Source organism: Pinus tabuliformis, chromosome 6, assembly GCF_031772625.1.
Source record: "Pinus tabuliformis cultivar Carrire ecotype Pingquan chromosome 6, CPIR1, whole genome shotgun sequence".
Taxonomy (NCBI): domain Eukaryota; kingdom Viridiplantae; phylum Streptophyta; class Pinopsida; order Pinales; family Pinaceae; genus Pinus; species Pinus tabuliformis.
In genome coordinates this window covers 373,950,645-373,967,261 of record NC_142292.1, presented here as the reverse complement: position 1 = coordinate 373,967,261, position 16,617 = coordinate 373,950,645, and the positions used below count along the sequence as shown (strand labels likewise).

The window sequence follows — 16,617 nt, the reverse complement described above, 5'->3', positions numbered from 1 at the left end:
GCCATCTTCAAAAGGAGGCTAAGGGAGCTAGTTTGCATTTCCAGGTAAGGATTTGCACTTGATAATTCCTCATTTGAGTCTGTTGTCCATGAATTTTTTTTTGATGTGTTATACTTATAAACTTCTCACTTCTATGATCTATCATGTATGCTATAAACTCTCTAGCTCTATGCTATCAAATTTTGTAGCATGTGCATTTGTTTTCCTACATTTATCTTTGGTTTTCCATTTTGCTTAGCTGGAAAAGACACCAAAAAGAAAGTGTTAGACACTTATTTTTGGAAAAGGTCTGTAGAGCTTGTGAAAATTACCGAGCCCCTTGTTAAGGTGCTAAGGTTGGTGGATGGGGAAAGATTGGCCATGGGCTACATTTTCTATTTTTGGTGTCTTTTTGGTATCTTTTCTTTGCAAAAGGATAGATGGAAAAGACACCAAAAAGAAAGTGTTAGACACTTATTTTTGGAAAAGGTCTGTAGAGCTTGTGAAAATTACCGAGCCCCTTGTTAAGGTGCTAAGGTTGGTGGATGGGGAAAGATTGGCCATGGGCTACATTTATGAAGCTATGGATCAGGCAAAGGAGCAGATACAGGCAGCTTACAAGGACAAGTTAGCTAAATATGGCCGTATATGGGAGATCATTGATAACAGATGGAACAATCAACTCCATCGTCCTATACATGCAGCCGGGTATTTTTTGAACCCAAGGTATCACTATAAAAATCGGCTAGGAGATCAGCATGATGGGGAGGTCAGAGCTGGATTGATTGATTGCTCGGAGCACATGGTCCCTAACCATGTAGACCAGTTGGAAATACATAGACAGCTTACTATTTTCAATATGGCAAGTGGTACTTTTGGCAAAAACTTGGCAAAGATGGCAAGAGATGTGGACCAACCAGGTAAGCAATTCCAATTTCCATTTTGTTTTTCATTTCAAGTTAAAATTGTTTACGTTCTTTACAATTCAAATTATAAACTAAGTTACTAATTATTGTCTTTTTCTTTGCAGCACATTGGTGGGAGTCATTTGGTGGCCAGTGTCCTCAATTGCAAAGGTTTGCAATTAGAGTCCTCAGTCAAACTTGCAGTGCTTCAAGTTGTGAGCGCAATTGGTCTGTTTTTGAGCGCATACACACGAAGAAGAGAAACCGTTTGGAACAAAAACGGTTAAATGATCTTGTTTTTGTGCAATACAACCTTCGACTGAGGAGGAACCAAATGATGAGCAAATCACCTGATCTAGATCCCATTGTGTTGGACGACATTGATCCAACATCAGAATGGGTGGAGGAGACTGAAGATCATGTGTTTGAGGATGATTTTGATATCGACATGGCTTTAGCGGGGGATGAGGCAGATTATGTGGCGGCATTAGAACCAGGATCAGTAGCGGCATCAAGGAAAGGCAAGGAACCAATGGACGGCACTAGTCGTGCAGGTCGACAAACTCGTGCTTCCATTAGGTCCACTTCTATTGTCATTGGTGGCATTGATACTGAGGTTGCAGATCAGGCTGAGGCATCCTCAGACTCTGAACCAGATGATGTCTATGTAGCTCCTGATGATGATCCTGTGTCTAGTAGTGGTGATGGACTTGATGATTGATCATGTGTACACTGTAGACTTGTAGTAGGCCAATGGCCTCATAGCTTGCAACATTGTTTTTGGACTTTATAGGCCATTTAGAGCCTCATTTCTTATGTATTTTGCTATTTTGTCGATGATATGTATTGCATTCGGTGCCATTTTGATATATTCACCTTTGCATGGTATATAAATGAGCAAACTTTGCATATTTTGTCTCTATTGGCTTGGAATCATGGTTTTACATCTTAAAAATAGTTTTGTTTCATTAAAAATTGATTATTTAATGTATTTTTTTAAAACCGGTTCGTTTAGACCAAACCAGTCTCGGTTAGACCGGTTCCGGTCGGTAAACCGGTTCATTAGGTGGACCGGTCCGGTCACCGGTTCCGGTTTTAAAAACATTGCTTCCACTAATCCAAATCACTATCTGAAAGTACCATTGAAAAGCTTAGGATGTCTGCTACACAATAGAGTCCTTAAGCACTGCCAACACTTACTCCAAATCCTTGAAAATCTGTCTTGAAGTCAAACTGTTTATAAGTGTAACAACTCTCCCGTTGCAAATGTAGTTTGGGCATTTCTCTCAAATCATAATACCTTTGCATAAACGGAAGGAGGTTTTTGTTTCTTGGCATATCATTGACAAAAACCTCTTTCACTTTTGTAAACTTCTTCCCCATTTTGTCAGAAACATATTTTGAAGCAAAAATGGCCCTACGAGAAATGATGAGACGACGTAGTGTACTGCAACATTGTCTTATTTGAAATAAAACATTACCTTCACCTTTATTATGCTTTTCCTAAGCTGCTAACTCCCTTTACCCACTAAATTATGTGGTGGACATGTTTTTGTTTTGACCTATGGTATCATGATGACACATGGAGTGAAACCCTAGACTATGACCTAAAATGAAGAATTTGACCATTTTATGACCCAAGACACTTAAATGAAGATATGATACCTCGAAGAAGACAATGACCATGATGAGTGATGAGAACCATGAGTAAGTGAAGAGAGCAGCAGTGACCTAGACACAACAACCGGTGACCAAATTTTTATTTGAAGACTTCATTGAAATGACAAAAATTTGACTTCACACCCTAACAACACCTTGTAAGAGCATATTTGATCACTGGTGACACACTGAACTTACTGACAGTAACACTAGCTTGAGACTGTATATGCGTATAGGAGGATATACTTAAAGAGCGAAATCTTCTATGATCCTTGGAGATAGGGCCAAACCTTTGTAGATGCTTGATTGGAGTATTGCAACCCTTATTTTTTAGAGGACTGTATCATTCCTAAAAGAATAATTTCTCTTTGAGATTCTCAGATCCCTGGAACGTTTCAGATGACTGCTATGGTTTCACATCCATCTCATCCCTTTTTTGGTTCATTGCATATCAGTGAGCATTGAAGCTGAGTTGTTAAAGGGTATATTGACTAAGTTACCAGGATTCGGATACGGATACGGATACGGATTCGGATCCGGATCCGCCAATGTTTTGAAAAGTCAGGATCCGATACGCGAAGGAAACAGCAAGTACAAATAATATAAATATTTTTTTTATAATTTTAAAAATATGAATTATAAATTTTATAATATATAGTTTATATATATTTGTAAAATGTAATACTTATATAAAATAATTAATATATTCCATTAATAAGCTTAGAATTAATATATTATTTATGTATTAAATAATAAGTATTCATACAAATTAAATAGTTTATAATTAACGTAAAACATAATAATAACTATTATAAAAATTACTATTATTATAGTTTATAAATTACCTATTAAAAAAAAAATATTATAAATTAAATTAAAGAACAAAACTATTGAGATTCATTTATAAAGTGAATTGAATTATAAATTATCAAGATAAAGTATCGGAGACCAAACACTTGGGAGCTGGGAATTTAAAATATTTAATTATTATAAATTAAATTAAAGAACAAAACTATTTAGATTCATTTATAAAATGAATTGGATTAGAAATTTAGTAAGATAAAGTATTAGAGACCAAACACTTGGGAGATGGGAAGTTAAAATCCATGTTAAGTGCTATGTGGGCAAAATAATTTTACGTGGAAACTGGAGGCTAACAATCGCGTGACACACATATGTTCCGACAGACATTTATCAATGTTAAATAATATGTTAAATGCCCATTTGAATAATCGTTTGACGCACATATGTTCTGACAGACTTTTGTTACCCAACTGGTCCAACCAACGCACCTTCATTTGCAGAATCGATCAAGCCGCCGCCATAGAACACATGATTTTGTAGGTTTGGATTTATTTACTACGAAAGGTTCATTATTTTTGAAAGTGACTCTTAAAGTGCACAGTGCGGATCCCAGTGGATCCGGATCCGGATCCGTATCTGATCCGGGGATCCGCGGATCCAACTACCTAGCCCCACGGATCCGATAACATAGTATATTGAAGACAATCCAGTTTGAGCATGAGCACTGGATCTTTGCTGAGAGTTCGTTGACAATTCTGAATATAAGGATAAGCCTTGATTATCCTATGTGGCATACTTTCTGGGAAATTTTTCAGATCAAGGAGCAATATTAGATAATCAATGATTGTGTTGCTCTACCTTTTGCAGCAGTTTTTTTGGGGATATATGTATATATATGCTATCAACATAATCCGTCAGGTCTGTGAAGGCATTATGGGAGATGTATTGATCACTTGATATCTCAAGGCAACACGTTCTTTCTTCTTAATACCAACTCTAAGGTTTTGTGTGACCTTGCTCTGAACTTGATTTAAGAATCTTGATCTCTAATGATGATGTAATCCTAGCAATGTTTGATTGATGCTCTTTGTGAAGATATCTCAGCTCATTGAAATCAACAATTAACTTCCCCACAAGAATTTTGGGCTATGCTTAAAAGCCTAACCTATTAAGTTTTCTTGTTGGTAAGTAAGGCAACACATATTCTGTGCTAAGAGATTCAGATTTGAAGATTGAAGTCGAAGCACAGAGAACTGTAAAGGAGTTCTATTACATCTCATATTCGATATCTTGACAACCTTATCCTATCTCCGACCTTGATATCAAATTATAATATCATTTTCTTCAAAGTCAAATGCCTTATCATATTGTGAAATGTGGCTCTTGGTTGTCAAATCTACTTGACCTTCTCTCTCTTGAATTATTGAAATCACTCAAAGCCAAGAATGGAACATTTCCAAGAGCAGAGGTATCACCGTGATGGAAAGTCAATTTGAAATCATATAAGTGACAACTGAATTAGGACAGTTTTCTGAAGATATGTCTAAGATTCAAGTTGAAAATTGACTGCTTGTAGAAGTTGTCATGGCATCATTAATAAGTAGAAAAGGGTTTCACTCTTGTTGTTAAGTTGTATCACTGATACACATCATCTGCTGAATGTTGCAGTGAACCTGTCTGAGGCTGAAACATTTGGATCAAGGACAGAGCTTGTTTTCACCGATGAACATGTATAAGGAAATGTTGAGATTAGTTACTGCTGGACATGTATTACTATTATCTCTGGAATAAAACTAAGAAGCCTTGTTAACAAAACAATGCTTGTATGGACCATATTGGTATATTGAGTAATGATGGGGTCGTCGTGGAAGTATGACGATTTGTAGCTATCAAAGATAGTATCTTGTGCAGTAAAGATACAATATCAGTGGCACTGTCTATGAATGACATCCCAGTACATGCAGCACAGCATCGTTTATGCTCTATTGTCAACCCAGCATTTTGTATGATATCGCTACAAGTCTAGTAGCGGTGGTGATATGTTGCAGGCCCTGTATGTTGATGCCTGTGTTACAGGAGTGTTCACAATCAAGCTGTAAACCAGTCAAATGCATCTTTTGAAGCTTTCATTCTTGAATATCAGCTAGGAAAAGAATGGCCTTTGTTGAAATCATCTCAAGAAAGATGTTTTCTCCTGATTAAAAAAGAACCTTGTCGATTCTTCAGAAAGTTCCTCTTTGATCTGGAGCTTCCTTGAAGCCCACATGAGAAACTCAGGAAATTAAACATAGTAAGGCTCTACTATAAAATCTTTGGATTAATAGCAGGTTGAAGACAGACCTATGAATACAATTTGAGTATGAGGGAGCTATGATTCATCTATTGATGACATTTGTCCTACCGATGATAACCCTCTCATTTATCAAAGTAAGAGGGAGCTTTTTCTTAAGGGCTCTAAGATTAAAGGTTTGATAAGATGGAGATGCTGCTAATTCGGACATAGTCATCTTATGAGGTCTCTATATGAAGACTTTTGAGTGGATCCATGGATATGAATTGTTGCTTACTCAGATATCTCTATTTCCTGAAATACATTGCTGAAATTTTTGTTGGTTAGACAGTATGGTAAATGAAAAGTGCACATATAAAATTCCCATTACTTTATGAATAAATCAAAATCTGAAATCTGGATCATGATGAAGGCTGAAATCAGCAAGTATGGCTTTAGTGAGCCATTTATGCACACCTTTGTTGTATATTGTAGAAGAAGATTTCGAGAATCCAGTATTTCTCATACCACCATATATGGTACAGCAAAGGACAGATTTCTACGACATGTTTGGGTGGACAGATCTTATGATGAGCAGGCTGTCAGATGAACACAATGCACCCTGGAAAGTCAAAGAGGGAGTAAGATCAGTCAAATAATGCAAGAAGCAGAGGACTATGCGACCAAGATCTCTGCTATAAATCAATGTGTTTGCTATACATACATCTATATGCTATGAGGATCCTATTGATCTAGTCTTAACTTTCAGAAAGCAGCTTGGTACTATTCCCTATATGAAGGGATCCTTGATTAAAGATTGAAGATTGAGCTCTGGGAGCTCCTAGGGGCTAGGGGTACTTATTGAGCTATGAGCGAACATACGGTGAGTGGTTCACCTCCCCCTATTAGTGCGTTGTGTACAAGCCCCAGGGTGAGTGGTTCACCTTCCCCTGTGATACCCCATGATGGTTGATATGTATGTAGGGTGAGTGGTTCACCTTCCCCTACTAGTGATGACATATGCATAGGACGAGTGATTCACCTTCTCCTAATGGCATATGAGCAGGATGAGCGGTTCACCTTCTCATGCGGATACCCCAGTGAGAGATGCATATAGGCATCTGTTGACATGTCAGTGGGACATGGTTCATCCTTTCCCCACATGTAGGATGCTCATTCCCTACAATTGTCGGTTGACATGTTAGTTGGACGTGGTTCATTCTTTCCCCACGTGTAGGATCCTTACTACGATTGATTGTTGTGACTTGTGTTTGTAGGATGTGGTTCGTCCTTTCCCTACGTGTGATTGTGATGTGCGATTGTAGGATGTGGTTCATCTTTTCCCTACGTGTGATTGTGATGTGTGTTTGTAAGATGTGGTTCGTCCTTTCCCTATGTGTGATTATGATGTATGATTGTAGGATGTGGTTCGTCCTTTCCCTACGTGTGGTTGTGTAGCAGGATGTGGTACATTTTTTCCTTGCTATTGATTCAGTATTATCCTACCCATGTAGTCTAGGACCATGGGAAGTACCTCTCATCTGGCCAATAAGTTGGGAAAAGTGGTTAAGGACCATAGCACTACCAATGGACACATCGAGTATTGTCGTACTCCCTATGACTAGGATGCTTGGTGTTCTTCAGCTTGTTCTGGGATCAAGTCTGATTGAAGTTTTACCTCTGGACTGACTTTTGTCAGTGGAGAATGGTAAGGTCTTGTGACTCACTCTCGGTCAATTCTTCTTCATTATTACTTCAGTGTTCAGCAAAGTAGAGCAGAATCAAAATTCAGAGATGGTTCATGATGGCATGATGATCAGTGACGTAGCTGTTGGTTTGACAGGTGGAATTCTCCCTAGTTGAGAAGGAGTGTTAAATTTGGCAACTAGGGCCAAATTCCACCATTGGACAGCTCATCTATTGGAGATGATTATTGCATTGATCTCATCTTTTTGAGAGGACCAAAATCGACCTAAAGATCACCGAATTTGGATAAGGAAATATTTATTTATTTAAAAAAAAATTCTACAAGTCATAATCTTATTAAGGCGGGAAAATTGAAAATTTGAAATTCAAATTTGCTTCCAAGTGTCAAGGTCGGCTTCACCTCCATAAGGACAAATTGTCATATATATATATAGGCATCCCCCATCCTCATTTAGATCATCCAAGTGCTCATCCTCTCCTCTGAAATAGGATGGCATCTGAGGCAGGACACAGGTGGCAGGGGTCAAGATTATGAGGAGGCCTATCTCTGTTTAGGGTACGGTTTTCTTGGGAGAAAGAGCTGCAGGTATGTGGCTCCATGTGTGGAGGATAGGAGGTCTGTCTGGGCAGCGTATCACTTGATTTTGGGTACATATTTCCTGTTGAATATAGCCACAGTCAGAGGAATACCTGTTGGATGGTTTTCTGTGCTATTTGGTGAGGTTTATCTTTGTTACGGGCCGCAGGAATAGAGCTGCTACAGCAGCTTGTTGCTAAGACTATTCGGTGGGTATGAAGGCATGTATAAGTCCTCTCTAGGCCGCATATGCCCAGGCTTGAGAGCAGACAGGTCAGGGTTCTTCCATGTAGTTTGGGACAGTTTCAAGATTCGTTAAGGAGGAGCTACCAAGCTCTAAATCAGTGATTGGGTGTCTTCTATGCACCCACTTATAACGAGACCCTACTAAATAATTTGGCATTGTTAATAAAAATAACTCTTTTTATAATGTGACTATTAACTAACTATTTAATGGGCCAATTCAATGAATGTGGCCTCATATATTAATAAAGCATCTAAATTAAGCATCTAAATTAAGAGGTTAGGGTAGGAACCTAACAATCTGCAGCTGCTTGTAAGACGAAGAGAGACAATGAAATAACCAATCATAAATCTGTTCCCCTCCCCGACGTGTGATATATGGATAATCGTAAAGATACCAGTAAAAAAAAATTGAAAAAATAGGCAAATAAAACAAAAATTATCATTCTTTCCATGCAGCAATTACATAAGCATTCAACTCAAATAAGAAAATGATTTTAAATAACAAAAAAATATAATCACAATGCAAAGTAGTGGTCAATTTAGTCACTTAGCTATTTCCCGATAATGTTTGGCTGTGGCAATTGTATTCTGAGATTTTGTCTGTGAGGTTTGTCTCGGGTGGTTAGGAGGAATAATTGTTATCCCTACCACCCAGATTCAATCCCTGAAAGTGACATGTTGAGCTCATAACAAGTATATTGTTGTAATGACTTGAAGCCTTGTTGTTGACCAGCCTTGTGCCCTAAAGATTATATGGTTTAATCTCGATATCATCCTCAATTTGGGGGTTTTCCCAAGCTTTGTAACCTGAACATTAAAAGGAGGGAAGAAAAAAAAAAAATATATATATATATATATATATATATGTATTCTAAAATTTTCCTATCAATTGAATGCAATATTGGTCCTTGGATAACTCTGGCAAAATAGTACCATGCTCGGGGAAACATAGTTGGGCATTTGGGCATTCACTGGATATTATAATTGTGATAACGTGATTACTGTGCATTATGAACCATGTGAATCTATATATAAGTATATTATTCTCTCTCTCAAACATGCTATCTAACAGAAAATCAACAAAAGATTAGGCAACAAGCAAAAACACTTGTCAATATTCAACAAACCTGCACACAAAAAATAAAATATAGGGAAAGAGGTAGTGAAGTGACCTGGTACAGAATATGCATCCAATTGGCCTCTCCTGGGCCTGGAACATGTTTTAGTATTATGCCGCATTTCTCAAATTCACGCAACACTAGGTTTGTGTCGCTTGGACTAAAGCTGTGAAAGGAAAAGAACAACAATTAATTTGCTGATATTAACAAAAAAGAAAAATAATGACTTCATCAACAGGAAGAGAATAACTGTCGACAGGCCATTGACCTGTGTAACTCTGAGATTACAGACTACAGTGATCCCTAGCTTCTCAAACTGAAAACACTCCAAGCTTACAAACAAAACTTGCCTCTAATAAAGCATTGACCTTCCGTGAATGATGACGTTTCCATTCACATAGGAAAAGAAATAAAATACCCAAGTTTTTCAAAAATACAGTGAAAGTCCAAAACAAGGTTTGTCTCAATTCTCGACATCGCATCAGTGTTTAAAACGGCCAAACCAAGAGAACATAGACATTGAAAATAGAAACAATGAAAATCACGATTTTCCAAAAAACAATGGCAATTTCCCTCTTTATTCAAACAAGATGCCCTCAACTTTGATGGAAAACATATCATTCCCAACAAACATCAAAGCAAACAAATTTCAGAAAATTAAAAAATGGGGCAAAAAAATGACAATAAGGTACTTCACACAACCAATCGGGCGTCGTCAAGCATCAATGACAAAATAATAGTGTTTCAATCTCATTTAAAGCATAGAAGAATTAAATGAGAAACGGTTAGTGTTTTTTTCCAAAACCAGTGTCCATAATATGAACATATACATAAGCTTGTAGAGCTAAATAAAAAGTTTGATTGCATACGACTAATGCCTCGTTTTTGGTCTTATTGAATCAGGGAATCCCAGAACAAAGATTTTATAACATAAAAAATCTGAATGGGCGATAAACAAAGAGGAAGAAGAGAGAAACATTAGTAAGTTGGTGTACCCGAAAACAGTAACCCATTCTTCTTCATCAGAAACTCTATCACTGAGCCCACTCATCTGGATATCAGGCCTCGCAATCTCTCTTGCCGGTGGAAGCATAAGCAACCCACCAGATTGCTGTTGTTGCTGCACTACCCCTGACACAGGGGACACCCTGCCCCCTCTCTCACCACCGTCACCGCTGTTATCATTCGCTGGAGACCACCAACTGGAATTGATACCTGGAGCCTGATTCTGTTGGGCACCTTGAAACCCAGGAGATAAAGAATAAGGTGAAACTAGTGATTGGTTGGTTGTTTCAATGTGGGTGTTCCCCAAACTTGATCTGATATTGTTAATGTTATTCCTAATGGGTGTAGAAGCACCAGGAATACCGGTACCCGTGAGATATATTTTGGGTGAGGATGACTTGGCCTCTGGAGATGCCGCGGAGTAGTACCGATCCCCAGGAGTCACGATATCAGGGAAATGTTCAACACGGTCTTCCAGTGTAAGCACTGGGGGAGGAGGAGGGTCACTGCCCCCGAAACTGTCCTTCCATAGGGCCGTTGCTGCTGCTGCTTGGGCTGGTGTGCTGAATATATTCTTATTGCTAGGTGCAAATTTTGAGGCTGGGGTTGGTGTGCCTGCTGCCAAATCCCTGTAAAGTGGTGATTGCCACCCTCCCCTTCTCTCCCTGTGAATTGTTTTTGTACTTTTATTATACATGTCCATGACCCCTGCTCACGTCAAACAACAACTACCAACCCAGGAAAACAGAGACTTCCTTGTTCTTCTGACACCGTTATAACATATATAGCACCATGTCTGCTGTTGCTTCTTGGGCTTTGATACTATAGGCAGACAAACCAATGATACATCCACGGAATCGCAATGTCCTGTGAATTTGATATGCAATGATCTTGACAATGCGAATGAACACCGTAAACCCGATATCCAGGAATTCGAAAGTTGAATGGATTAACATTCAAGAATGAAGATTGAACCTGATCAGGATTTTTTTCAACGATTGGGCCTGCCCCCCCCTTTCTTTAGTTCTTGTGAAGTTCGTGGCTCGAACTTTTCCAGGGTCCGGTTGTCCCAAAACAAATTAGAGGGAAACTTGAATTTCCATTGCTGTATGACGCAAAACAACTTCATATCGAGAGGGAACGGCAAGGTAGGTTAATATGGAGACTTCTTTAAGGCCATCGGCAGTGTATACGGATACACAATGGCTACAATGTTGTTTTGTAATGTGGTTATGGTCAAAGTGGTTTAGTGAGAAGTTGATGAACTTTTTATTACTTCCCAGTGGTGTCGCAATGACAATGTGACTCGGGAGCTGGATGAATTTGTGAGGTAAGAGATTAAATTCAATTGAAGTAATATTTAATTTATATATAAGATTAAGATTAAATGCTACAAAAATCATAGAATCAGGGTAAAAAGTAACTGTTATAATAATGAAAAGGCGAGTAATTTTTTTAAATATTATTTAAACAAAAGTAATTTTTTGGTTTTTATTAAAACTTCAAACAATTTTAATTTGTTGGGTTTTTTTTTTCTAATATAAGAAAACAAATTAATAGTTAAAGATTCATAAGTATTTGGAAAGATGAAACTCTACTTTCTTAGGATTATAAATGAGCTATTTCGATCAGATGTGGTTTTTTTTTAATAACAATGATGAATCAATCCACATTCATGGATGGTAGTGAATGATACTTGTCCTCACCATTAGTTAACAACTAAATTATGATAAGTTTTATCACTTTTGAGGGATGTGTGTTGTTGTGAAGACAATATGGATGACAAATCTAATTAGTTGACTACTCTAGAGATATGGTTACGAAGGACATGACTTTTGTCTCCCCTTATGTGTTTGATTTGTGAATAGATAGGTCAAATTGGGTTGAGTCAATAAATGAGTCTACAAGCTTGCCATGTAGCCTTACAGATTGTCGAGTTGAGGGAGCCAACTCTAGCATGTCCTTTCTGTTCTATAAAGCAAATCCAAAAGACAATTGTTTGATCTTGGTAAGTCATGGATAGGCCTACTACTTCAACGTTGATTATGGAGTCTATAGGAGATTTAGTTTAGCCAAGATGTGATGTGTTTGCTCAACAACTCGACAACTTGTGCTTTGACAACTTCTCCTCACTATTGTTTATGGATCATTTCCTTGTCAAGTGAAGCCTTTAAGGTTTACCGGTGAAACTTAGAACTTGATGATTGCAGAGGTGTGTGCTCAAAAATTATGGGAAGTGAACAGTCATAGAAGGAAGAAAATTGTGAACTCTAAAGGTTGTGGTGTTTCCTTAGTAGTTTCGGAGGACCTACAGGTTAGCCAAATCACCTATTTGGATGGTCAGAAAATGGTTGAGAAGTTCATTGGGTGAAGAGCTATAATGGCTACTTGGAATACTTGGATGCAAAGTGAGTGGGCTCCTCTTTTCAATTATGGCCTTGTCACCCGTCCCCTGGTTTGAGGGTGGATAGGATTTATTTTTCAAGCCAACAAAGATGAAAGGAGGGTTCTTTCAAGCCACTAGTATTTGGATCAATGTATTTTCTCGATCAAACCCTAACAGACATTATTCGACACATGAGTGGAGATTAAAACTAGTTCTCCTATGTGGGTCAAGGTCCTTAACCTTCCTTTGGAGCTTTGGTCAAATGTGGGTACAACAGTTGTGGGGGATTCCTTAAGAACTTTCATAGCTTCAAGTGAAAAATATAATTGGGGCAACACATATTTAGTGGCCCACATTTTGATGTATTTTGATGTATGACAAGGTCTGTTTGAGTCAATCAACACTATTATGGGTGATAGGTCTTATGTGTAGATTTTGGATTGTGTTAAGATTCATTTTGGATGTTCACAATGTCATAGGGTAGGTCATATTCTGACTAGTTGTGACTGGTCTTTTTTAGGAGATTTTGAGGAGGTAAGGAGGTGGAGACTGTTGATAAAGACTTAATATGTTGCGATGAATAATTGTCAAAGGATACAATGAGTAATTCTTCTCAAGAAAAAGCAAATAAGTTCGTGAACATCCCTTATTAGAACGTGATTCCTTTGTTAGTGGTTATCATGATGGAAACCCTAAACCCTTCGGTCACTGCCTTATCTTTAGAGGATTTCCAACTTCATAAATCTTCCCTTCGTCTGAAGCTCCCTCATTATGTTGTCATCGCTCTAGATTGTAGCAGGGTTCTCCCCTCCTCCAAGGTGATGTCGTCATTTCAAATCACTCGAGCTTTTTGATCTTCATGAGGTCACTCACAGGGGGTACCATGTGTCTGTATGTGGGAGTTGTCAACATTGTCTCTACATTCACAGCCAATATCCAAGATCGAATAGGAATCCCTTTCATCTCAATGCAACTCCCAAATGGGATAGGTATCTTTAGGAAAGGCTTTTGCTTAAAGATTATAGTATAGACAAGGATGCCTTGATCCTCTTAGTATCAATATTGAACAAAGGAGCCAAAGGTTGGGGTGCACCCTCTTCCTCTTAGCCACGATCCTTTTAGGATTCTCTAAAGTCAGGGCTCTTGCAACCAACTCCCAAAGTTAGCCTTCGTTGTAGAACAAGTTGAAGACATTTTAGAACTAGAGGTGGAAGACCCCCCCAATCTAACATTGTTAGCTTAGCCTATGAGCAAAATGTCATCGTTTGTCATTTTAATGGGCTTTGGCCATCAACATCTGCACTCCAGGAATGGGTGCATCAAACTTGGTCCTTGAATATGGATCTGTATTTATGTCCGAAGGGCTCCTTTGTGGTTTATTTCAAATATCCAAAGGACTATCAAAGATATTTTTACTAAGAACCATCGTTTTGGGGTCATTCTGGGCTCTCCTTTTAACCATGGTTTCCTAAATTCAAACCTTTATCCATGACATCTCTGACCACTCCAGATTGGGTAAGACTTCTTAATATGGTCGTTCATTTGTTAACTCAAAAAACCTTAGCTTCCATAGGAAACTCTCTAGGTCATTTTATTAAGATAGATACAAACATGATTGAGAGGGGTGTTGTAACCTTTGAACACATGTGTCGAAATAGATCTTAGCAAAGGGTTGCTTGATAGGATCCTTATCAATTGGAATGGCATAAGATTTTCATAGTCAATGGATTATGAAAACACAACTTTCCATTGTAGGTCTTGTTAATAGCCAAGTCATTTACAAAATGGTTGCCCTTCTTCTTGAAGAAATTATCATCCCCTTGATGCCAAGAAAAAGAGTGAAGGATAGAAAGACCCAAAAGGGTATAAGAATTCCTCAACTCACAAGCATGATATTAAGCAACAACAACAAGCAACTATAGTTATATATAGTCCCTCGGCCTCATCTTAGTCCCTGCAATGCCCTCTCATCCCACGGACTCTGTGATCCCTCCTCCTCCTCCATCTCCCCACCCTCATCTAGATCCCTCAAATGAAGAAAAGAGAGACACAACCATGATCTCGACTTCATCCATGAGTGGACATAAATGTCTTCCTGAAATAGTGACAACGAAGACGCCACTCTTGCAAATCCTCCAAAAATGGAAGTTCCTCGAGGAAATGCAACCATTGTCTCCATGTCATATGCTCCTGAAAACTTCATAGGATGGATTGACATTTGGAAGGAAATGGGAAGAAAAGACCTCCGAACAACTCAAAAATCATTTCTCTATGTATTGTGTATCTTGACTCTTTATGCATCTTTATGTTTTATTGTTTCATTCTTGGACATGGTCTGGTTTCCCTAGTAATTGGGAATCTGAAACCTTTAGCACTCTCATGTAACATCTCGTTTAAAAGGCAATACAAATATTAAATCCATTAAAAACAAACAAAAAAAACTTCTCCAACAAAAGAAACAACTAAGGTCAATATAAACCCCGACCCTCCAATAGCGAAGAAGGAAGTAGAATTAGTTGTGGGAGATATTTATACCCCCCTTATTATGGGTTCGTAACATAGGGAGAAAATATCCCCACCCAACTTGCTTTTTTCGACAACTTGGGACTTTCGCCCTAACAATGAAACAAGCTAGAGGTGATGTGGCAAAGGTTTTTCTTTCACCATACTCATCAGGCAAGGAAAAGTTCTCATCTTGTCCTACTCTTTCCCAGGTCTAAGTAAGGTAGGGTAAAGTAGACATTCATAATGCTCTGCCCATTCTCCTCTACCCTTCCTGGGGGAGCTCGCGGTAGGTGAGTTGAGGAAGTTGGTTCACACAACTCATTTGTTTTCAAACTATATAGAGAATTGGATATCTTTCCTATTCAATGTTTGGGTTCACTCCAACCTTATAACTCAAAATCTCTTTCAACATCTAGTGAACGAGAGCCTTACCTCCTCTGCACAAAACACATGAGTTTTGACCAATCGAAGGATTTAGGTCGGGATGCAAGTTTGCACTTAAAATCACTAAAGAAAAAGTCCCTCGACGATGTAAGTTTTAACCCCGTAAATAAATTACCTGCATACGAATTCTAAAAACATAAAATAAACAATGGCGAGCACATTAAACATAAAATAGATATACATAGATATTTTCCCTAGATCCCAAAACCGGGACTACCAGATTGATTCTTCATTATGTTCCTTTCAATGTTACAATACATATATATATACATGCCGAAGCATTCATAAACCCCAGTCGATTAACCCTGGATTAGAACATAATCGTAGTTCCCTTGACCGGCTCTACAAAATATCATGGGCAGAAAACCATCATGCCCAAAACCATGTGCAAAATCCATGCACAGTACCATATGTAGATCCACCCACCTAATATAGGGTCCAAAAAAAAAAGCCCAGGAAGTTGCCCCAGACCCCGTGCAGAGGAGCTACCTGACAGGGGGCGCTACCGAGGGGTTAGAGGAGGGGTAGAAGCCCCCTTGTTGGGGGGTTTGTAGGAGGGCAGTAGCCTGGGAAAAAAAAAATTGACCCTATATTAGGTGGGCGGACCTACCTATGGTTTTGTGCATGAGTTTTGCATATGGTTTCGAGCATGATGGTTTTCTGCCCATGGTATCTTGTAGATCTGGTTAAGGGAACTATGGTTATGTACAGAGTTAGCTTTCAACACAATGTACCATTTGATGAGGCTCATCCATAGGTACATTATAAGGGTCATGATGTCATCCTCCATCTTTAGAACTATCTCTTTCTCACATTTATTTACATTTTTTGCTATATTATACTTAGTGAGAAGGACAAAAGATGTTTGTCATGTCATGTGGCCTAATATAGTTTATTTGTAGGGAATGGAGCAATTTTTTAGATGATTTCTATGCAAGGGCTCATAGTAGCAGCGATGAGAGAATCTAGGGGGTTGCCCACCTCTTTAACTCCCTCAATCAGTCCAAGATCAC

General features: G+C 38.4%; 1 protein-coding gene across 1 annotated transcript in view; it reads right to left on the bottom strand.

The window, feature by feature from the left end:
• Nucleotides 1–11,474, bottom strand: part of LOC149258856 (nuclear pore complex protein NUP35-like) — a 65,190-nt gene extending 53,716 nt beyond the window's left edge. The window contains exons 1-2 of the mRNA XM_089416584.1: nucleotides 10,260–11,474; nucleotides 9,319–9,430 (exon numbers count right to left, since the gene is read on the bottom strand). Coding sequence (XP_089272710.1) covers nucleotides 9,319–9,430; nucleotides 10,260–10,972 — 825 coding nt within the window. The 5' untranslated portion in view covers nucleotides 10,973–11,474. The remainder of the gene's footprint in view (nucleotides 1–9,318; nucleotides 9,431–10,259) is intronic.
• Between the last annotated feature and the right edge of the window lie 5,143 nt (nucleotides 11,475–16,617).